Raw genomic sequence first — 24,362 nt, 5'->3', positions numbered from 1 at the left:
AAGCACAACTTCCCACTACTGTCCTTGACTGGCCCTACTCTTACCCTAGTCATTCTTTAATTCCTGACATAGCTATAGAAAGCTTTAGGGTTATCCTTGATCCTACCTGCCAAAGACTTCTCATGTCCCCTCCTAGCTCTTCTTAGCTCTCTCTTTAGGTCCTTCCTCGCTAACTTGTAACTCTCGAGCTCCCTAACTGAACCTTCATGTCTCATCTTTACATAAGTCTCCTTCTTCCTCTTGACAAGTGTTTCGACTGCCTTAGTAAACCACGGTTCCCTTGCTCGACCACTTCCTCCCTGTCTGACAGGCACATACTTATCAAGGACACGCTGTAGCTGTTCCTTGAACAAGCTCCACTTTTCCATTGTGCCCATCCCCTGTCCAGAGATGTGGAGGAGTGGGCCAAGGTAAGTGCTCTTTTGGAGGGTTGGTGCAGACTTGATGGGCCGAATGGCCTCCTTCTGCACTGTAGGAATTCTATGATGGAAGTTTGCTCGTCTCTCACTGCTTTGGGAATTAACAAGTGGTAAGAAATTACACTGTCAGACTGTGCTTCTTCCTGCAATAACCATTCTGCTGCACATCAAGGGTTACAAAATTAAAAACAAAAATTAATGAAAATTTTAGAAGTGGTAATTGTATTTTTTTCACAGCTTTAATTGGAAATAAGTTCGCTTTTTGATGAAAAGAAAGTGTGAACATTCACAAACCCATGTTTAAATGTGTCAACGGGGTGCTTTATTACTTTCTGGTGTGAGACAGCATTAAAACAGAACGGATAAGCCAGCAGAGTGGCTTGGAGAATGAGCTGACCTCACTTGCCTCACTGCCGCAGATGAAGTCTCAGCGCACGCTTTACGGCAGCGAGTGTACGGCGCTGTCGGACGATGGTTAAAATGGTGTCGCAGTTCAGCGGGGTGCTGCAGCTGACGGATTTGGATGATTTTATTACCCCCTCCCAGGTAAGGAAGCGGTTCTATCGGGGACTGGCCGGCCTGGGTTAGAGCCCTGGCTCACTGGCTGCTTCAGTCCTGTTGATAGATTTATTCAATTAACTTCCAGCAGAGTCGAGACGAAAAACTGGAGTCAGTTAAACACACCAGTGAGAGAGGGAGAGGGAGAGGGAGGGAGAGAGGGGGAGGGAGTGAGTGAGTGAGAGAGGGAGTGAGTGAGTGAGTGAGAGAGTGAGAGAGGGGGAGGGAGTGAGTGAGTGAGAGAGGGGGAGGGAGTGAGTGAGTGAGAGAGGGGGAGGGAGTGAGTGAGTGAGAGAGGGGGAGGGAGTGAGTGGGTGAGAGAGGGGGAGGGAGTGGGTGAGAGAGGGGGAGGGAGTGAGTGAGAGAGGGGGAGGGAATGATTGAGGGGGAGGGAGAGGCAGGGGCAGGGCAGGAGAGGAGGATTTCTGGGCCTTTCAGAGTAAATGGGTGATGATGGGCTGAATGGCCAGACCAGTTCCTGGCTTGTGTTGGAAGGTGCTATAATACCCAGTGTTGTCACGATTGCATGGGTTTGAAGCTCTTGGGTTCAGGAGCAGTTGTACTGAGAATCACACCATCCAGAAGGGGAGAATCTAGAATCTGTGAAACAGTTCACTCTTTTAAAAACCCCAACTTACCTTGCACCTAATGAGATTTTTGGCGCAAGATGCAAAAGGGCCCACCAGGAAAATGCTATTAATAGTGTGAAAGTTTCTGTTTAAATCAAACATCTTCAAAATGAAAATAGCTGTAAATGTTATTTGGACTGGCACCTGCTCCTGATTGTGTATTTCCACAATCGGGTACTGAAAACAGAGTTCTACATAGCACATAGAACAAACAGTGCAGAAAGAGGCCATTTAGCCCATTGAGTCTGCACCAACCCACTTAAGCCATATCCCCGTAACCCAATAACCCCTCCTAACCTTTTTTGGTCACTAAGGGAAATTTATCATGGCCAATCCACCTAATCTGCACGTCTTTGGACTTGTGGGAGGAAATCTGAGCACCTGGAGGAAACCCACGCAGCCACTGGGAGAACGTGCAGACTCTGCACAGACAGTGACCCAGCAGGGAATCGAACCTGGGACCCTGGCGCTGTGAAGCACATTGCTAATCACTTGTGCTCCTGTGCTGCCTCAAATATTTACTTCTATTTGGTTGCAAGAAGTGCACTCATTAGCCTGTTTCTTTCGTACACAAGAGTTTTCTTTATAAAGATTAATTGTCTTTTAGCCTTGACCTCCCTGGAAAAAGTAAACCATGTTACAGCAAGTGTACTACCTTTACTGATACTTAGAAATTCAGTAAAGGGAGAACATCATCTGGTTTTCCATTTCCATTCTCTTAAACTTGCACTAGGGTGTTAATACCAGCAACCATGCACAGGAAAATATGACATTCTTTCAGAATCGTGTGCACACAAGTATTGAAATCTCTTGCCGTGTATATATACCATCAAACCTCTTGACCTGGAGACCATGTGAATGTGTTGAAGCTTTCCTGCCACAGTAATGGATTTTGGGGAGTTATTCAAGGAAGTTGGATGTCTTATGTGTACAAATGATCAAACCATCCTTTATGCATGCACCATTAAGTACAGTATGTTTAAGACAATGTCATGGAAGCTGTTCAACTTTAATGTAACTGATGCTGTAAAAATGTACTTGAAAGATCTAAAGAATTGTGTAGGTCTCCATTTAGCTTAAAAACAGTTGATGCAGAAGACAGGAAATGTGTACACAATTTTGGGCATTAGCTAGAGCCTGTTGCGTACTAGCATAAATGCGAGACGCTTGCACGGTCTGATCTTTTGCATGAGAGCACAGCTCTGTCACTGAGCTAGAAGATGACATCAGATGTTCCACTAAATCAGTGCAAAAGATTGAGAAAATTTGGTGATAGTATAAAACGCACGGAAAATATTTATATCTAGATTTCTTCAGCCTTTTGTACTGAAAATTTAGCAGTTTTAGTGAAACCTTTACCAGGTTTCAGGTTAGAATCTCTTTTTGTATAATTTGGTCCTCTGACAAGAGAGACAAATTCGCAACTCCTTGAGTTTCCCTGTCTCCTACCACCTTGTTATCTTACCTGAAGCACTCCATTGCCTTCCTCACCCAATTTCACTCAGGGCTTCTTATTGTTTAATTTCTTTCCACACTGTAGCAAGATGATCACCGTGAAGTGATCATCTACAATAGAGAGTTTTATCTTCCTGACTGCATTATAATAATAATCTTTGTGTCACAAGTAGGCTTACATTGACACTGCAATAAAGTTACTGTGAAAATCTCCCAGTCACCACACTCTGGCACCTGGGTACACTGAGGGAGAATTCCGAATGTCCAATTTATGTGGACACCAAGGTTAAATTTCAGCCTTGCAGTCACTCCTGGATAACCATAATTCCTTGCTTTTTCATTGTCGTATTTCTCATTAGTATACTCTTTGCCAGGAACACAAATCAATTCCGTGGTTAATTTATATTTGTTTTCCCACATTCCCTGCCTGAACTTATTTTGCCTTGTTATGCCACTGATATGTGCTTGTTACCTTCATTTAACAGAAGGAATTGTGCATTCCTTTTTGTTTTGTACTGAAATCCAAAGCAAGGAAAGCTGGCTCACATCCCTGTAGCGTATATACGCAGTGCTACGAGCCACACCCCCGAGCTGATTACTACCATACTCCAGTTAGCCACGCCTTCACAAACTGGGTTGCACAGAAAGTAACAGCCAAGAAAAAGCTGAGAGCAGCTGAAGGGGGGGGGGGGGGGGGGGTGAGGACATTGTATTATTAAGTTCACCTACTTCATAGAAGGATCTTTCCAACATATTTATTTTGCCATGAAGCTGGAAAAATGTGCAAACTGTCTCAGACAGGTGAGAATGAGTCATTGTGTACCTCATGAAGGAATGTTGTTTTGTTAGTGGAAGTAATCATACAGTATTAAATAATGGCGAGAAGTTTGATTTTCAGCTATCTTGAATGTATCTTGATTTATTGAGGTAACATTGATCAGTCAATATCGTGCATGAGTGTGGTTCTCAAATGTAGATGTAAAGTGACGGGACAGTATTTCGACTCACTACATTGCAGAGTGTTATTTTTCTTTCTGGAAGAAAATTAGGGGGATTCCCTTGGAAAGAATGCCCCGCAATAGTGTTTTCTTAATGAGTCAGTGGGACCATTCACTCATTGTGAAGGAACTTTACTCGCTGCCTTTCAAAATACAGAAAATACGGTGCTGTAAAATGGTCCCACATTCAAGTTTCAAAGTTTCTGTTGCATGTGCCTTCTCTGTATGTGCTGATTCCTTTATTATAATATGCAAGTCTGCTATAAAGAAATTGTTTTTGTGTTATGGGTTCTGCATAGTGGGCTCCACAATAAATGCTGCCGGTACTTTCTTAACCTTTCCAAAATTGCAAGGTTATTGATTCCCGAGTTTTTGTAGTACTTGTGTGATTTTCTGTTCAGTTTTGCAATCGGTTCATGTTGAATTTCATATCCAACTTTCCTCGGTCATCAATTCACACCAAACTTTGCTGCCAGTGTTAAAAGAAATTGCTTGTGGGATTGCTTGTAGCTTCGGTCAAGGCATGTTCCCTGCAGGGGGCAGTTTTGCTGTCCGGCTGCTCCTGTTGCTACCAAAGGGAACACCATGCGTGTGTTACCAAGCATCTCTGAACTAGTCTGAGGACAGAGCCAGCCCCATTTGAAATCAGAATTCAAAGTTCTGGGGATTTTCACAGGAACTTCATTGCAGTGTTAATGTAAGCCTACTTGTGACACTAATAAAGATTATTATTATTATTACTTTGTTTTTACAGGAATGTGTGAAGCCAGTGAAAGTGGAAAAGAAGCCAGGGAAAAGCTCTGGTATAATCCGAATTGAAGCCGATGGTAGTTACACTCAGCTGAATCAGGTAAAACCAATAAGTTTCTATGTTCGGCCATACTTGTGCGGAGCTAATGTCGATGCACAGAAAACTTTCTAATTCTTTACTGTTTCTTGTGCAACTATTGTAGTTAAAATCAGGTTAATGTAGGAAGAGCCATATCACCTAAAACAAGCTCTGAACAATTAATGTTGGCAATTATAGAAAAATGTTTTCTTAAAGCTGAAATGATTTTCTTTATTTAAAACAAATGGACCTATAGAGCATCTTATATTTCTACTCAGGGGAATATGTTTGGGAGGAAGTTTCTAATTGTCTACTCTAGTATTCTGATTCAGGTGATCCCTTGTTAAATGCAGTACAAGATGGGAAGAAAGTGTATTTCTTCATTGTTGTCTTTGCCTTTTTGTTTGTTCTGTTACCTCGCTGTGTTTTCGTTTTCAGGATGGAGGTGTCAAGAAACTTGAAAAAGCAAAAATAACCTTGAATGACTGCTTGGCCTGCAGTGGCTGCATCACATCAGCAGAAAGTGTATTGATCACACAACAAAGCCACAAAGAATTGTACAAAGTTCTGAATCAAAACAAAGTAAGTCAACAGCTTTCTTGTGGCAGGTGTGCAGAATATTTCAGTGCGGTGGTTTTGTTGTAATTGTCTGAAAGTGTACACAAGACATAGATGCTTCAGCTTGGATGATTAGTTTGGGGTCATGTGAAGGGAGCTTAATGTCTTTTGTTTTATAAAGATGTGGGGAGGGCAATATACCAGGTTTTGAATTAATATAAAGGGAATTTAGAAAGATGGATATGCAGAGGATAGATTGTGCAAAGCTAGGATAAGAGAAGCAGAGAACCTTATGAACTAAGAAAGCCACAGGCTAGGTATAGTTGAAGTGGTAATTTTTACAGGCCTAGTCATTTAACTGAACCACCTTGTAGTGCAGTACATAGAAACTTGATTTCTGATTTAGCAGGGAGTAGAGGGGTCTGAGTGTGGTGCAGGATATTTATGGGTTGAGATCACATAGGATTGTGCAGTAAGATCAGGGTGGCACACTACGTTTAGTGATAATTTCTTCCTATGTTTCAATGTTGTGCCTGATGTAACCACTCCGATATTGCAGCCTGAATGCTGATGCTTTAAGTGGTCCATGAAAGTGTTTCACGAATGCAGAGGGTAAAGCTTCTAGTTTCTTCTGTACACTGTTTTGTGTTGACTAGTCAAGTATTGCACTGAACTGTTTCAGAAAGGGTTCAAGAGATGTAATAATTCAGTCCCAAAGTTCAAGCTTAAATAAAGCTTAATGAACATTGTGTTTTGTTCAACATGCACTCATCACAGTCTCTCGTACAAACCTGTATGATCTCTTTTTATCGGAAGAGCTTTTTGGGTTTCTGAGGGTCATAGATGTTGAACATAGAACATACAGTGCAGAAGGAGGCCATTCAGCCCATCGAATCTGCACCGACCCACCCAAGCCCTCACTTCCACCCTATCCCTGTAACCCAATAACCCCTCCTAAGCTTTTTGGCCAGTAAGGGCAATTTAGCATGACCAATCCACCTAACCTGCATGTCTTTGGACTGTGTGTGGAAACCAGAGCACCCGGAGGAAACCCACGCAGACACGGGGAGAACGTGCAGACTACGCACTGTCAGTGACCCAGCGGAGAATCCAACCTGCGACCCTGGCGCTGTGAAGCCGCAGTGATAATCACTTGTGCTACGGTGCTGCCCCGCACGGAGCACAAGTGAGAAACTGAATAAAATATTACCGTATCTCACTTGCGTCACAACCTATTGACTGACAAATATTGGAACATTGACTTTTACACCTGTAAAATTACCTGTCTCTGCCCTCACCTCAGCTGAATTGCTGCTGTAATCTTCATCCAAGACTTGGCAACTGCTGGTCTCTACTATTTGAATACCCTGCTGGCTGACCTCTCACTGTCCTTCCTCCGTAAACTTGCACTCATTCAAAACTGGCACCCATGTCTAACATGCACCAAGCCCCATTCACCCATCATGCTTGTACTTGCTGATCTGCATTGGCCCCAAGTCCAGCAAGCCACTGGTTTTTAAACTCCTGTCTTTGTTTTCATGTCCCTCAAATGTCCAGCTCCACCGCCACCCTATCTATAATCTCCCCAATGCTATAAACATCAGAGATTTTGGGGCAGCACGGTGGCACTCTGGTTAGCACTGCTGCCTCATAGCGCTAGGGACCCGGGTTTGATTACGGTCTTGGATAATCGTCTGTGTGGAGTTTGCATGTTCTCCGTGTGTCTGCGTTTCCTCCGGGGGCTCTGGTTTATCATAGAATTTGCAGTGCAGAATGAGACCATTCGGCCCATCGAGTCTGCACCGGCTCTTGGAAAGAGCACTCTACTCAAGGTCAACACCTCCACCCTATCCCCATAACCCAGTACCCCCACCCAACACTAAGGGCAATTTTTGGATACTAAGGGCAATTTAACATGGCCAATCCACCTAACCTGCACATCTTTGGACTGTGTGAGGAAACCAGAGCACCCGGAGGAAACCCATGCACACACTGGGATGATGTGCAGACTCTGCACAGACAGTGACCCAAGCCGGAATTGAACCTGGGACCCTGGAGCTGTGAAGCAATTGTGCTATCCACAATGCTACCGTGCTGCCCCACAGTCCAAAGAAGTGCAGGTTAGGTGTGTTGGCCATGGTGAATACGCGGGGTTACGGGGATAGAGCGGGGGATTGGGCCTAAGTGGGGTGCTCTTTCGGAGAGCTGGTGCAAACTCAAATGGCTGAATGGCCTCCTGCACTATAGGAATTTTATGAATCTGCCGCATTCAGTTCTGGCATCTTACACGTCCCAGATTTTTCCCTGCATTGCTATTAAGCCCTGAAATTCATGGCCTAAACTTCCTTTCCTCCTCCTTTAATACACTCTTAAAACGTAACTCTTTGACTAAGATTTTAGTGACTTGTCCTACTGTCTGCATGTGTGGCTCGTGCACGTGATGCACTTTGGGATGTTTTACTCTGTTAAATGCCGTTTGTTGTGAAATTGGTTTCCACCAGTATCCAAAACTGACTCCTATCGACCTGGAAGTCTGTTTTACACTGTGCACATTGAAGTCAATTAAATGAGACTTGAGCATGTTGTAAATCAGACTGTTAAATTGCTATGAGCTTGTTTTGCACTGATGGCAAAAACTAGTTTCATTCCCCATTATTCTTCGTTTTTCTGCCAATTTTCTCCCACTTTGTTCAGTTATGCTTCTGTGGGGCAAGTAGCCTGTGGCACTGCTCCCAACATATTGTCCAGCTATGAGCCTTTCCAATGGATTTCTTTTCAAGGTTGTTAGAATTTATACCAAAAGGGAACCTAAAATTCTTTTCTAGGTGTATAAATAGTATAATGGCCCAAAAGGAGACTGGCTGAGGTACCAAATGAGTAATTGGGCATATGTCTTTGCCAAAGACTAAGATTCTACCAAGGACGTGGTGATAAAGGAGGTAGTTAAGATACTGGATGGGCTAAAAATTGTTAAAGTGGAGGTATTGGGTGGTATTGATAAAGTGGAGGTTTGTTCAGTGCCATTTGCAACTCAGATACTGAAGCAGCCCATTTCAAAATGCAGCAAGCCCTAGATAACATCCAGGCTTGGGATGGCAAACAACATTCGTGCCACATAACTGCCAGGAAATGACCATTGCCAAAAAAGCGAGAATCTAGCCATTCAGTGGCATTGCCATTACCGAATCCCCCACCACCAACATCCTAGCAGTTACCATTGATCAGAAACTGAATTGGACTAGCCATGTTAATCCCGTGTTCACAAGAGAAATTCCGAAGCTAGGGACACTGTGGCAATTAACTCATCGCCTGCCCACCATCTAAAAGACACAAGTCAAGAGTATGATGTAATACTCTCCACTTGCCCGGATGATTGCAGCTCCAACAGCACCTCGGAAGCTTTACATCATCCAGAACAGAACCCACTTGATTGGCACCCCATTCACAAACATTCACTCCCTCCACCACCAATGAACAGTTGTGCACCATCTACAAGAAGTACTGCAGAAACTCACCAATCACCTTCCAAATCCTTCTAGAAGGACAAGGGCAGCAGACACATGGGAGCATCACCATGGGGAAGTTGCCCTCCAAGGGACTCGCCACCCTGACTTGAAAATATATCACCGTTCCTTCACTGTCGTTGGGTTTTAATCCTGGAACTCCCTCCGTAACAGCACTGTGGGTGTACCTACACCACATAAACTGCAGCGGTTCAAGAAGGCAGCTCACCACCACCTTCTCAAGGATAGTTAGGGATGGTAGTAAATGCTGGCCTAGGCAGAGACGCCCACATCCCAAGAATGATTTTTTTTTGATTAGAGGGGCTGGCTGTACTTGTAGCCACCAGGTCTGGATAGGATGCTCCAAGGGATCGTGAGGGAGGTAAGAGTTTAAATTGCCAAGGCACTGACTGTAATCTTCCAATCCTCTTTAAATATGGGGTGGTGCCAGAGGACTGGGGGAATGCAAATGTTACACCTTTCATCAAAAAAAAATGGTGTAAGGATAAGCCCAGCAACTATAGGCCAGTCAGTTTAAAATTTGGTGGGGAACCTTTTAGAAATGATGTGAGACAAAATTAACAGTAACAGTAAATTTGGATTAATTAGGTATAGTCTGCACAAGGGCGAATTGTGTTTAACTGACTTGCCTAATTTGGTGAGGTAACAGAGGATTGATTAGGGAACTGTGGTTGATGTGGTGTACATGGTTTTCTAAAAGGCATGCTGAGAATGTCCCACGTAATAGCTTTCCAAAATAATTAAAACCCATGGAAATAAAATGGCCAGTGGCAGGATGGATATAAATTTGTGTCGGGGACTGAAAACAGAGAGTAGTGATGAACTGTTGCTTTTTGGACTGGAGGAGGATCTAATGTGAGATCCCCGTGGGGTAGTCATTCGACCTCCACTTTTCCTATTCTATATTAATGACCTAGACTTGGGTGCACAGGACACCATTTCAAAATTTGCAGGTGACACACAATTCCAAATTTTGCAGATGACACAAAATTTGCAAGTATTGTGAATTGTGAGGAAGGTAGTTGTGGATTTCTCGAGGACGCAGACAAGCTGGTGGAATGGGTGGACCTGCAGCAGATGAATTGAATACAGAGAAGTGTGCAATCATACATGTTTGGTTGGAAATTCAAATAAAATAAGCTCATTCTAAGAGAAGGCACAGAAACAAAGTGACCTAGGGGTAGCAGTGCACAAAGCATTGAAGCTGGTTGAGAAAGTGATTAAAAAGGCATATGGGATCTTGGGCTTTAAATATCGAATCGGAGAATACAAAAGCAAGAAGGTTATAATGAACCTGTAGAAAAACGCTACTGTGGAAAGGTTGAGAGTCCATCGCCCTTTGGCCTGGCAAATCTCCACTGATCCACTTCCCCCATCTGGTCCATGAACCCCCTCATGACCTTGGCCGCTGCCGGCCGCTTACCCGACATCGACCTAGATCGGTCCAGAGTTGGGTCCAGGACCATATTGAAGTTTCCCCCCCCCCCCATTACCAAACTACATGACTCCAGATCCGGAATCCGACTCAGCATCCGCTTCATGAACCCTGCAACATCCCAGTTTGGAGCATACAAATTCACTAGCACCACCCGGGCCCCCTGCAGCCTGCCACTCACCAGAACATAACGACCCCCCTTATCCGCCACAATACCCGCCGCCTCAAATGCCACCCGCTTGCTTACCAAAATTGTACTTCGCACCCAGCCCTGAGTGAACCTGGCCCAGGCATTCCCATTTAGTGTCCAGAAAGGTTAGGTGGGGTTACAAGGATGAGGTGGGGGAATGCCTGGGTGATGTGCCTTTGGAGGATCAGTGCAGACTCGATGGGCTAAATGGTCTCCTTCTGGAATACAAAACCTGAGTAGGATTTGAATCCAGAACCTTTTAATTCAGAGGCAACAGTTCTACGAGTGACAGCTGACACAAAATAATATGTTAATATTAGCACAGCAGAGAATGGCTGAACCTACTCTTCGTCTCTGCATATGGAATTGAGCACATGTTGCTAAATCTGGCGGAAGAAATAGACATTAACACTCAAACTTCTAGTTCTTGTCAGTGTGACTGCCAATTCCCAGTGTATGGACTGCATAAATTAGATGTGTGATTTTAAGTTTGTACTGCTATTATCTTTTCTGTCACATCCCTCCCATGATGCCAACTTATCTGGTATATAGCTCCTTGGGTGCTGGCAGCTTCCACTGCCAAACTCGATTCTTTCATTCATTGAGAGTTGGATTGTTCCTGCATGAGAGACTCCGCAGTTGAACCTGCCCCAATCTGACCTGACTCTTCACACCTTTCTAAGTTCTGCAGACGTCACTGGACAGTAAACATAAGTTTAAAAATTGGTGGTTTTCCTTTATTTTCTCTTTGGGATATCTGAGGTCAATTGTCATGCCTTCCTCTGAGCTTTGTATTTTCTCCTTTTGTTAAATGGCTAAGCAAATAATCAATAAAACTCTTTTTCTTTGAACCCATTTGGTTGTGGTCACTGTTTGAGCAGCCCACAGTGTAGCACTTGAGTACATTTCCTGAGAACTGCTGTTTCATTGATTAGGTATCGGGATCCGAGAATCAGAAACTGGTAGTGGTTTCAGTTTCTCCACAATCCAGGGCATCATTAGCTGCAAGATACCAACTGCAAGTTGCAGACACTGCACAACGGCTGACAGCATTCTTCAAAAACCTAGGTGAGTGCATTCACAACATGGTGAGGCCGAATAAGGTTTTTTACTTGCACAGCTAGTTAGTGAATATACAATCAATCCAATCCTAAATGGTGTTTTGTACAGATACCAGAGTAGCTGAGATTGCTGTCTTTGGATCCATGCAAGAGTGGAACTTGAATTTTCACTCGCACACGTTAATTCTTTTCACTGACCTGGGGGAGCATTGAGCAGACATTCAGTTTCCTCACGCGGGAAAAGAGGCAAGAAAGGTGAACGAAAAACCCAAAAACTGTGGATGCTTGGAAGTCTGAAATAAATCCGAAAATGCTCAGTGAGTCGGGCAGCATCTGCAGAGCAAGAACTAGGTTTAACTTTTCCACCTGAAATGTTAATTCTGTTTCCCTCTCCACAGATGCTTTCCGACTTTGCTGAGTATTTGCAGCATTTTGTATGAAAGGTGAATCACCCTGTATAACAGTTGTACACCTCATCGTGTTTGATTCTGCAGCATTGTAGGAATTGTGAGAACACGTCATCTTGTGCACACACGACTGGATAATATGAAACCAGAGGAAGAAAAGTAAATTAAAGAGGGAAGGGGTTTCACAATTGTTTGTATGTGAGGTTGTTGTATCTGAGTCATACAACCCAGGCAGTTCCCAGTCCTATATCCTATTCAATCCACATTCTCTGCTGAGTTTGTTCATTTGAGCGGGGGAGTGATAAACATGATGCAGTCTGTGAAACCATACCCAACTAGGAGGTCTTGCCGCTCGTAAAACCATTCCCAGCAACAGAACCAATGCATCTTTGTAATGTGTATGGTTAGATTTTGTGGAGCTAAATATTCTATTTAGAGCAGCATACTTTTCGGCCGCGCCTACCATTTGGAAATAGGGATAAATAACAGACTCCAAAGGCTTGATTGTGTGATTTGAATTCATGATAGTGATTAATTTTACTACATTCTAGAGAGGAATAACATGCCCTCATTACTCGTGCGAAACAACATTCAGACAGTTGTAATGTTCGGCACCATTCGCAACTCCTCAGGAAATGAAGCTGTCCATGTCCAAATGCAGTAAGACCTGGACAATATCCAGGCTTGGGTTGATAAGTGACAAGTTACATTTATGCCACACGAGTGCTCGGCAATGACCACCCCCTACAAGAGAGGATCTAACCATTGCCCCATGACATTCAATGGCATAACCATTGCTGAATCCATCAGAGCCAACATCTTGGGGGTTACCATTGATCATAAACTGAACTAGTAGCCATATATTTTTTTAAAATTTAGAGTGCCCAATTCATTTTTCCCAATTAAGGAACAATCCACGTACCCTGCACATCTTTGGGTTGGGGGGGCAAAACCCACACAAACACAGGGAGAATGTACAAACTGCACACGGACAGTGACCAAGAGCTGGGATCGACCCTGGGACCTCGGCGCTGTGAAGCAGCAGTGCTAACCACTGTGCCACCGTGCTGCCCCTAGACGAACCATATTAATACTGTGGCTACCAGAGCAGGTCAAAGGCTAGGAATCCTATGGCGATTAACTCACCATATGCCCACACCCCCCCACCCCCAAACCCACTCCCAAAAAGCCTGTCCACCATCTACAAGGCACAAGTCGGGACTGTAATGGAATACTCTCCACTTGCCTGGATGGGTGCAGCTCCAACAACATTCAAGAAGCTCAAACACCATCCACGCAAAACAGCTTGCTTGATTGCTACCAGTTCCACAAACATTCAATCCCTCCCCCATGATGAACAATGGCATTCTTGTGCATCACCTACAAAATGCACTCACCAAGATTCCTTAGACAGCACCTTCCAAACCCATGACCATTATCATCTAGAAGGACAAGACCAGCAGATACCTGAGAATCTCTCTACCTGGAGGTTCCTCTTTAAGTCACTCACCACCCCCGGAAATATATCGCCGTTCCTTCTCTGACGTTGGGTCAAAGTTCTGGAACTCCCTCCCTAATAGCACTGTGGGTGTACTCTCACCTCAGCGACTACAGGGGTTCAAGATGGCAACTCACCATCACCTTCTGATGGACAATAAATGCTGGCCTAACTGGCGACACCCACATCCTGTATAAAATGAATTTTTAAAAAACTTCTCTAATATGCACAGTTTGAAATTAGTGTGTCTCGTCAGACTGGCCCCGTCAGCTTTTACATTAAAAATTCCAACTTGTGTTATGCAGGTTACTATAAAAGTTACTTGGTCTATAAATTGGAAAAGAAAAGTGGGTAAAACACACACGAGTCGAAAGCCTCAAATTTCTGTGGCCAGGCTCGGTAGTGTTATGGTTTCACCTGTCCTGGTATATGTACCTCGAGCGGGAGGAAATGAAGCGGATGGCTTGGGAAGTGGAGGAAATGGCTGCTTGAAAACTTAGCTGTCTGCAGGACAAGGCAGGCTTCCTGACTCTACATGGCTACAATTTAAATTTACGATGGGGTACATGGTGAATTTATCACTATCCTATTGATTAGTCCATTGTTTGGGGGGGCGGGGGCTGGCGTTCCATTGTTTTGGAGGGGGGGTTGCTGGCGAACCTTGGGCATCTACGATTTGTCCATTGCAGCTAAAATAGTAGTGCCCTGAAATGTGACATGGGAATATGGAAAATGTGATATATGGATGGTAATCCAATGGAGTGGGTCACCCAGCCACTATAAAGGACACAGATAATTTCCATTTCCCGATAGTCGATCTTAACATATCCTGTATTTATCAGCTACTTTGGGAATGCCTAGAAACCGACAAATCTCGAACACCGTGAAAGCAAAATCGCTATATAAACCCTTCGACGAAGGGTTTTCCCTTTTCATGGGAAAAATCAGCTAAAAGTCTGAACAGTTGACTGGAAACTGCTGAGACTGTGTGGGGGTTAAATGGTTTCTTCAACAAAAAATCTCGAATGTTAATTTCTTTCTCAATCAATGACCCATCAAAAGAATTGTGTGACTGCCCTGCTCTGAAATGTGTGGTTTCTGAGATTCCAATGTTTGTTTTCTGTAATTCGTGGTAATAATTAGGCATTCTCCTGCTTTCCATTAAAGGAATTGCAACACAACCAATTGTTGTGTGTACATATAGGATTAGTTGGAGAGTATAGATAATTACATGTGTGCAAGAAGTGTTAACATGATGAGAAATGGATTTAAATATGTTGTTTGAATTCTGAGTTAATTATATCCTCAAGCAGCATCCAAATTTCTCTAAACCCTCCCCCCCCCTTTTCTGCCTTCTAAATATTCCTAGGCGTTCACTACGTGTTTGACACTACCTTCTCAAGAAACTTCAGCTTGCTGGAGAGTCAGCATGAGTTTGTTCAGCGTTTCCAAAAGCACAAGAAGGATAACAAAGCTCTACCAATGCTGGCATCTGCCTGTCCAGGTATTTGTAATAGAAAGAAGGAGCTTGCACTTGTACACCGCCTCGGGGTGGTCAACAAAGGACTTATTAAAATGTACGCACTATTGGATAATAGAAAACATTGTGCACAGCAAGTTCCCACAAACAGTGTGATGATCTGATTTTGCATGTCGATTAAGGGATAAATGTTGGCCAGGACACCAGGCAGAGCTCCTCTGCTCTTCTTTGAAATAGCACTATGGATCTTTAGATTCCCCCCCCCCCCCCCTCCTTTTAGGTCAGATTTGAAGGATATCGCCTCTGACGAGATTCTCTCAGATCTGATGGATCAGCCTAGATTTGGTGTCCCAAGAATGGGACTTGAACATACTTAATAGCTTATTTTCCAGATTTCATTTCAGGAGGACAAAAAGGAATGTAGATCAGTAAAGTGATTGGTCAAGAAAGTAACAGATGGAATAAAATGAGGAGGAAGTGTGAAAGTATCAATTTTTGGAGGAAGAATGGGGAAAGTGAATAATTATTAAAAGGTGAGAGACTAGTAAATATCGGTTATTGGGACGATTTCAGGGGTCCTTTACATGAGGCAAAGAAATGTAATATGGAGATACAAGCAATTAAGAAGGCAAATGGTATGTTAACCTTTATTATAAGGGTGTTTAAGTACAAGAGTAAAGAAGCCTTGCTTCAATTATATATGGCTTGGTAAGACCACGCCTGCAGTACTGTGTGCAGTTCGGTCTCCTTACATAAAGAGGCATGGGGGGGGGGGGGGGGGGGGTGCAATGAATGCTCACTAGATTGATCTTGGGTTGAGAGGGCAGTCCTTTGTGGAGTGATTGAGAAGAATGGGCTTATTCTCCTAAGCACCAGTGAATATAAGAGGAGATTTCACTAACATTAAAATCCTGGCGGTCTTGACCGAGTAGATTTTAAAAGGCTCCTTCCCCTGGCTGAGTAGTTGCAGGATAAGGGGTATTGTCCATTTAGGACTGAGTTGAGAAATTTTCACTCGGAGGTTGTGAATCTTCGGTATTCTCTACCCCAGTTGGTAAGGATATTCACAACTGAGAGGAAAGATTTTTAGGCGCTAGGAAAGTGGAATTGATGTAAAAGTTCAGTCATGTTCTTAATGAATGGACCAAAGGCCCTAATCCTGCTCCTATTATGTTGATTTAGAGCACAGTAAGAAGTCTTACAACACCAGGTTAAAGTCCAACCGGAGCACTGCTCCTTCCTCAGGTGAATGAAGAGGTAGGTTCCAGAAACATATATATAGACAAAGTCAAAGATGCAAGACAATGCTTTGAATGCGAGCATTTGCAGGTAATTAAGTCTTTACAGAGCCAGGGAGAGGGGTAACCCCAGGTTAAAGAGGTGGGAATTGTCTCAAGCCAGGACAGTTGGTAGGATTTTGCAAGCCCAGGCCAGATGGTGGGGGGTGAATGTAATGCGACATGAATCCCAGGTCCCGGTTGAGGCTGTACTCGTGTGTGCCGAACTTGGCTATAAGTTTCTGTTCAGAGATTCTGCGTTGTCACGCGTCCTGAAGGCCGCCTTGGAGAACGCTTACCTGGCGATCAGAGGCTGAATTCCTTTGACTGCTGAAGTGTTCCCCGACTGGAAGGAACCATGCCTGCCCAGCGATTGTCGCACGATGTCCATTCATCCGTTGTTACAGCGTCTGCATGGTCTTGCCAATGTACCATGCTTCACGACATCCTTTCCTGCAGCGTATGATGTAGACAACGTTGGCCGAGTCACACAAGTATGTACCGCGTACCTGGTGGGTGGTGTTCTCACGTGTAATGGTGGTACCCATGTCGCTGATCTGGCACCTCTTGCAGAGATTGCCATGGCATGGTTGTGTGGTGTCGTGGTCGCTGGGTAGTTTGCTGCAAACAATGGTTTGAGGTTGTGCAGTTGTTTGAAGGCAAGTAGTGGGGATGACCTTGGCAAGATGTTCGTCTTCATCGATGATGTGTTGAAGGCTGCGAAGAAGATGTCGTAGTTTCTCCGCTCCGGGGAAATACTGGACGACGAAGGGTACTCTGTCGGTTGTGTCCCTTGTTTGGCTTCTGAGGAGGTCGGTGCGATTATTTGCTGTGACGCGTTGGAACTGTCGAACGATGAGTCGAGTGCCATATTCCATTCGTACGAGGACATCTTTCAGCGTCTGTAGATGTCTGTTACGCTCCTCCTCGTCTGAGCAGATCCTGTGTATACGGCGGACTTGTCCATGCGGGATGGCTTCTTTAATGTCTTTAGGAGAGAAGCTGGAGAAGTGGAGCATCGTGAGGTTATCCGTGGGCTTGCAGTAAAGCGAAGTGCTGACGTGACCGTCCTTGATGGAGATGAGTGTGTCCCAAGAATGCAACCGATTTTGGAGAGTAGTCCATGGTGAGTCTGATGGTGGGATGGAACTTATTGATGTCATCGTGTAGTCGTTTCAGTGATTCTTCGGCGTGGGTCCAAAGGAAAAAAATGTCATCGATGTATCTGGTGTATAACGTCGGTTGAAGGTCCTGTGCGGTGAGGAGGTCTTGTTCAAACTTGTGCATGAAGATGTTGTCATGTTGAGGTGTGAAATTGGTCCCCATGGCTGTTCCGTGTGTCTGGATGAAGAACATGTTGATGAAGGTGAAGATGTGATCCAGAATGAAGCGGGTGAGTTGCAGAATTGCCTCTGAAGATTGGCAGTTGTTGGTGTTGTGTACTGAGGCTGTAGCAGCAATGTCGTCGTCATGGGGGTGCTGGTGTAGAGTGCCGAGACATCCATTGTGACGAGGCATGTTCCTGGTTCAACTGGTCCATGGGTGCTGAGTTTCTGTAAGAGGTCCGTCGTGTCACGACGGAAGCTGGGCGTTCCTTGTAAGATGAGTTTCAAGATGCCCTCCACATCAGCATCTCCACATCGTTGATTTAGAGGTGAGAGTGCTACGACTGAGCTAACGCTGACACCTAATACTCTTCTCATGACCTGTGTTCCTCTTCCCAACCAGCAGTAGGAAGTAAGTTGCCATCTGTAGAATTATGGTTAGCTGACTGCTGGTTAATTGCCACTGCACCAAATGATTTTACAGGGAATCTGCTCCACTTCTATTCCACATCAAATTTCTTCATTCTCAAGCTCATTCTCGGTTACTTCCTGACATATTTCACCCAAGCTGACTGAATTATGTTTAGGTTTACTGTTCACACACAATAATTGTCTTTTAAAATGTTGCATGCAGCTCTACATTGCCTGATTATAATAATACCCTCCTAAATATTCTTCGCATGAAACTGCTTTTCAAGTGCAGTGATTGTTAAACATGATCTAGTGAAATTACATGGGAATATTTATTTCTTGTAATGTTCCAACATCTGACTTTCAGGTTGGATCTGTTATGCTGAGAAAACCCACGGCAGTTACATTATTCCCTATATCAGCACAACCAAATCCCCACAGCAGGTGATGGGCTCTTTAGTCAAGGACTACTTTGCACAGCGGCAGGTAAGTGACAATATAATTATTTTCACATCCATGAAAACCTGTATTGTTACAGCACGGAATTTAAACTGACGTGACAAACTTCAGATTCTCCTGATAGATGCTAGGGTAGATTGAAAGAAAGCAACCACACTTAAACCATTGTAATTATTGTGCTCATTGGGGCTGGTGGATTTTCTCTAGCTTTCCCTACTTCACTGCTGTAACGTGTGCTAAAATCTCTTTCACGTGCACAGATGGGAAGATCATTGGTGTGTAGCATAGTTTCCTCAATTCAAAAGATCTGTCAGTAAATGATACGTCACTGAGCTTGTTGAAAACGTTAATTCCAATCTTGGATGTGTGATGAAATTTAGATGAGTGCTCTTGCTCCAATAGATTCAATATTTTGTTTGCAAGTCTTGCATGACTATTATGTGCTGTTTAAAGCCTACCACATAATGTTGTGCCTTATCCAGGAGGAGTTGATGTATTTTTGGAGAGTTTAAGTGGGATGATATGACTGCGATTTGTTCAGGCTACTGCATGGCAATGCTCATAACCTGGAATCGCCTGTACTATGGCTCATCTCTGAAAATAGAGCTTTGAAGTTGGCACTTTTTGCTTTAGCTCAAGGTTACAAGATTGAGGTGTGATGTCATTGAGGCCTTGACAATATAAAGGGATTTTGTCGGGCAGACACAGAGAAACTGATTTCTTTGGGTGGGGAAATGGGGGTATCCAGAAGAAGTCTTAAGCTAGACGGTGAGGAATCCAATCAGGAAGTACATTTTCACGCAGGTTAGTAGAAGTCTGCAACTCTTTCAGAAGACTGGGTGCTCCTAAATCTTAACATGCATTTAAGTTGTTGTACGTTCACACCAAGTAATTTAAAGAGGCCATGCACTTAAATTGGCTGTGCACTCCAAAAACAAAAATGAGGGAGTAGTCTGGGTAAGGATATAGAATGGATGTAGAGATCTCGCCGTAATCTAATTACCTGGCAGAGTAGGGTTGAAGAGTTGATTGACATCCTCTTCTATACTCATTTCAAAAATATTGTTTCAAAGTTGGTATTTTTCTTTGTTAGGTGAGAATTAGTTGTAGAGTGTAAATGTTCAAATGCTTGTGCAGGAGGACAAAGAAAGAGTATGATGTATTCTGCTTTCCTCATAGAATATAACACCAGATCAGATATACCACGTAACAGTGATGCCATGTTATGATAAAAAATTAGAGGCTTCAAGGGAAGACTTCTTCAGTGAAGAATACCACACAAGAGATGTGGACTGTGTAATTACTTCAGGTGAGAAAGGCTTGAAGCAAGGATACCTGTTAACCGATATGATGCTGCTGTCATTCTCTGCCTGCCTGTATTATATTGTTACACCCTCGCCCTTTTCACTCCGGCTTGTACTCAGTCTGTAAAGCTATTCCTTGGGGTCAAACCAAATTGGCTGAATTGTTTGTCAAAAAATCGAAACATTTTGACTAAAAGTCAAACTTGCATATAAGTCACACACCTGTACGTTTGTGAACTATTTACAAATCATTCTGCTATTCTATTCTATTGGGGTGTATGTTTTCAGTAGACTCCTGGTGGTGGAATTTTATCAAGCAACTTTTATGGAGAAATGCATGAAGTTTATTACATTGCTCTGGTTACCGCAGTGGCATCAATAGCATTGCATAGCACTTTCGACTCAAAACCTTAAGCTGTTATATGTATCATGGCTAGTATGGTCTCATTAGTATCTTCACATGATGATGATCTAGCTTATGAGTTAGCTGCTTGGTGTTGCTTCTGGAGATTCTTGGCCTGTTGTGATGGTAATGTGACTTACAAATAAGTTTGCACTCCAGAAATCATTGTCAGGAATTCCAGTTATTCCTCATTATTGAAATGATTCAAATTTGCGATTGGTTTCACAGAGACGGCTCCATTCTTGTTCAGGTTGTCGTTTGCTTGTTTTAAAGATCTGCTTTGCGATATACTGATGATGGAATCTCTGTTTTAAAGGTGAAGTGTTGAAAATGTTGGAACAGGAGGGTCTTTCCTTAACGAATGTGGACCCAGTACCACTGGATTCGCTGTAAGTCAAAAAGTCTGAGTTTAGGTTGTGATCAATGGCTCACTTAAACATAATGTTTATTTTAAAAGAAAACATTTCTTGTCAAATGAGCGAATCCTTGATCGTTATCTAGAATTCATTCAAAGGATTGTGTAATTTAGCTCTTTACAGTATTTTGAAAGCATACTCCCTTTCCTTTAGTATCCATCTCCCCATCTGGGCGCTTCACTGTAATAATGCAGGAGTTCAGGCGTCATTAATTCCAGGAAGCACGCAGTTTCCTCAACATGTAATGTAAACAGTCACAACGCAGCAATGAAAGCTTCCATACTGGTTGCGTTGCACTGAATCCATATCCTTAATCTAAAATTATTACCTAAAATTATTTCATACAGAACTCTTTCTTGCAATGGTTGCTGCTTTTATTCTTACAGTTAAAAAAAAATCTCCTAATCTGGAGGGACCCAAATTTCCACTCCCTAACTTCAGAGCACTTGCTGTGCCTGATAAGAAAATAACGCAAGCCTGTTATTGCGTCAGTCCTGTCTAGGAAATGAAGTAAGCCCATGAGGGATTGGAACTGAAGGGTACAGTCTGCTCAACCTTTTATCGGCATAAACAATGGGTGGCATGTTGGCACAGTGGTTAGCACTGCTGCATCACAGTACCAGGGACCCAGGTTCAATTCTGGCTTTGGGTGACTGTGTGGAGTTTGTACGTTCTCCCTGTGTCTGTGTGGGTTTCCTCCGGGTGCTCTGGTTTCCTCCCACAGACCAAAGATGTGCAAGTTAGGTAGAATAGATTGGACATGATCAATTGCCCCTTAGTGCCTAGGGATTTGTAGGTTAGGAAGAGGTTGTTGGGATACGGTGGAGTGCTTTTTCAAAGGCCAGTGCAGACTCAATGGGATGAAAGGCCTCCTTCTGCATTGTAGGGACTCTATGGTAACAGTAGACCCAACCAAGGAGCTGAATTTTTAAAAAATTGTATTTTTATATTTCCGCATTTTTGGTGCCGGAATTGTGAAACCTTTCTTGCAGATGATTAAATGATTCAATTCGTAATCCTTTACTGAATAAAAATGTGCAGTTCTCTTAGTCTAAAATACTACCTGCTGCAGCGGTTCACACTTGATCATGATAGACATGATGGACTGAATGGCCTCTGTGCTGTAACCGTTCTCTGCTGCTGTGATTCAGTTTTTATTTTGCTTATGACGTTATTAATATCTTGCAATGATCAGGTTATTCCACACCTGTGGATAGTACCCATGAAATAATATTCAAAGCGAAAAACAACAAATCAGGATTGCATTGCTGAATTCAGGTCAAACCACTTTGAACTACTGCCAGTCTGAAATGCTCACCCGTCTCTGGTATTGTGCGCAATCTGCTTTTGGACTATTTAAAGCAGTTTCCACCTTAACATTCCTTCACACGCACCACTTGCAGCAGAAAGAAAAGAACCAAATTATATCGTGAGATGCTGCACCCAGAACTCCCGAGTTCCCCAACAAGATGAGTTGGAAAAGCGCACTAGTGGCAGTCTGTTACACGTCATTAACTTCAGGAAGCTGCAAACAGCCTCATTGCAGATACCAAAATCTCTAGACATCTAACAACAGAAGCCAAGAATGTTTTGTCTTTGTCCTACAAACACCAAATGCAGGTTTTTTTTTTCGTTTTGGAAAGTCAAATAGACTTAACATTGAACATGATGGGACACATCTGTCTCAAATCGAAAAATGCTCAACAACATTCCATTTCTAAATGCATGAAAAGCTCATCGAGCTACACCTGCAGCACAGCTATTATCAAAGGTTTGACCCCTTCACTGACTTTAAATCGACAACTGGACCCTGACAACATCCCCCGGCTGTAGCACTGAAAACCTGTGCTCCACAACTAGCTGTGTCCCTAGCCAAACTGTACAGCTACAACACTGGCATCTGCCTGTCAATGTGCAAAATTACGCAGGTATGTTCTGTCTGCAAAAATCACGACAAATCTCATCCAACTGATTATTACCCTAACACTTGACTCTCTTGTCATCAACAAAGTGATCGAAGGTGTCATTGACAGTGCTATCAAACTGCACTTGCTGAGCAGCAACCTGCTCACTGATTCAGTCAGTGTGCCGCCTGGGCCACTTAGCTCCAGTCCTCATTACAGCCTTAATATTGACAAAGGAGCTGAACTCCAGAAGTGAGGTGAAAGTGACTGACCATGACATTAAAGCAGCATTTGACTGAATGTGGCATCAAGGAACCTCACCAGAACTGGAGTGAATGGTAATTGGAGGAAAATACTCCACGGTGGAGTTGTATTTCTCACAAAGGAAGATGGATATGGTTGTTGGAGGTCAATCATCTCTGTTCCATGACATCACTGTAGGAGTTCCTCCGGGTAGTGTCCTGGGCCCAGCCATCTTCAGCTGCTTCATCAATGACCTTCCATCCATCATAAGGTCAGAAGTGGGGATGTTCCCTGATGATTGCATGGTTTTTAGTACCATTTACCACTCATCTGATACTGAAGTAGTCTATATCCACAAGATCTGAACAATATTCATGCTTGGGCTGAGAAGTGGCAAGAAACACTCATGCTAAACATGTACCAGGCAATGACCATCTTCAACAAGAGCAAATCTAACCATCTTCCCATGGCATTCAGTGGCATTACCATAACTAAATCTCCCACCATCAACAGCCTGAGGTTTAACATTGATCAAAACTGAACTGGACTATCTGTAAAAATACAATGGCTACAAGAGCAAGACAGAGGCTGTGAATACTGCAGTGAACAATTCACTTCCTGACTCCCCAGAGCCTGTCCACCATCGACAAGGCACAAATCAGGAGTGTGATGGAATACTCTCCACTTGCCAGGATCAGTGCAACTCCAGCAACCCTTGATAGTACCATCCAGGATAAAAGCAAATTACTGCGGATGCTGGAATCTGAAATGAAAGAGAGTCATCGGACTCTGAAAGTTAGCTCTTTTCTCTCCCTACAGATGCTGCCAGACGTGCTGAGATTTTCCAACAGTTTCCCTTCCATCCAAGATAAAGCAGCCTGCTTAATTGCAACCTATCCACCTGCTTAACTATTCACTCCCTCACCAAAGCGTAGTGGCAGCAGTGTGTGCCATTTACAAGATGCATTGTAGTAACTCGCCAAGGCTCCTTTGACAACACCTTCTAATCACGCAACCTCTACCACCTAGAAGGGCAGGAGCTGCAGAGGAACACCACCGCCTGAAACTTCCCCTCCCAAGTCGCACGCCATCTTGACTTGGAAATATATTATTGTTCCTTTACTGTTACTGTGTCTAAATCCTGGAACATTCTATCAACACTGGATGTACCTACATCACATGGATTGCATTGGTTCAAGAAAGTGGCTCACCAACAATTTCTCCTGAGCAAATAGGAATGGGACTTAAATGCTGGTCTTACCAGAGACGTGCATCGCAGGGGTCAACCAAAAAATAAAATTGAATGAGCAGAAATTTTCTCGCAACAAAATATTGGGTGGAGCTAAATTTCATCCCTTACTGAACCTGATTCTGAATCAGACTGCTCACAAGAACCGTGGTGTCAAACTTGACTCTGATGAGCTTCTGACCAATATCTATGCCATCATTCAGAATATCTATTTCCCGATCCATAACATTATCCACTCCGCCACTGCCTCAGTTCATCTTTACCTCCTAGAGTTGGCTATTCTAACATACAATCATAGAAAGTTTACAGCACCGAGGAGCTTGGCTATTG

At 43.5% G+C, this 24,362-nt stretch overlaps 1 protein-coding gene across 2 annotated transcripts in view; it reads left to right on the top strand.

The window, feature by feature from the left end:
- The first annotated feature begins 837 nt into the window (after window positions 1-837).
- Window positions 838-24,362, top strand: part of narfl (nuclear prelamin A recognition factor-like) — a 41,629-nt gene continuing 18,104 nt past the window's right edge. The window contains exons 1-8 of one of the 2 annotated variants that reach the window (XM_072480878.1): window positions 839-965; window positions 4,814-4,909; window positions 5,327-5,470; window positions 11,531-11,663; window positions 14,931-15,065; window positions 18,422-18,540; window positions 19,693-19,822; window positions 20,537-20,609. In XM_072480878.1, the coding sequence (XP_072336979.1) occupies window positions 891-965; window positions 4,814-4,909; window positions 5,327-5,470; window positions 11,531-11,663; window positions 14,931-15,065; window positions 18,422-18,540; window positions 19,693-19,822; window positions 20,537-20,609 (905 nt within the window). In that variant the 5' untranslated portion in view covers window positions 839-890. Of the gene's footprint in view, window positions 966-4,813; window positions 4,910-5,326; window positions 5,471-11,530; window positions 11,664-14,930; window positions 15,066-18,421; window positions 18,541-19,692; window positions 19,823-20,536; window positions 20,610-24,362 lie in introns of both variants that reach the window. The other variant, XM_072480879.1, reaches the window with a different exon arrangement.

Source organism: Scyliorhinus torazame, chromosome 17, assembly GCF_047496885.1.
Source record: "Scyliorhinus torazame isolate Kashiwa2021f chromosome 17, sScyTor2.1, whole genome shotgun sequence".
Taxonomy (NCBI): Eukaryota; Metazoa; Chordata; class Chondrichthyes; order Carcharhiniformes; family Scyliorhinidae; genus Scyliorhinus; species Scyliorhinus torazame.
Note: the sequence above shows the minus strand (reverse complement) of the source record. Positions and strands in the feature narration are given on the sequence as shown.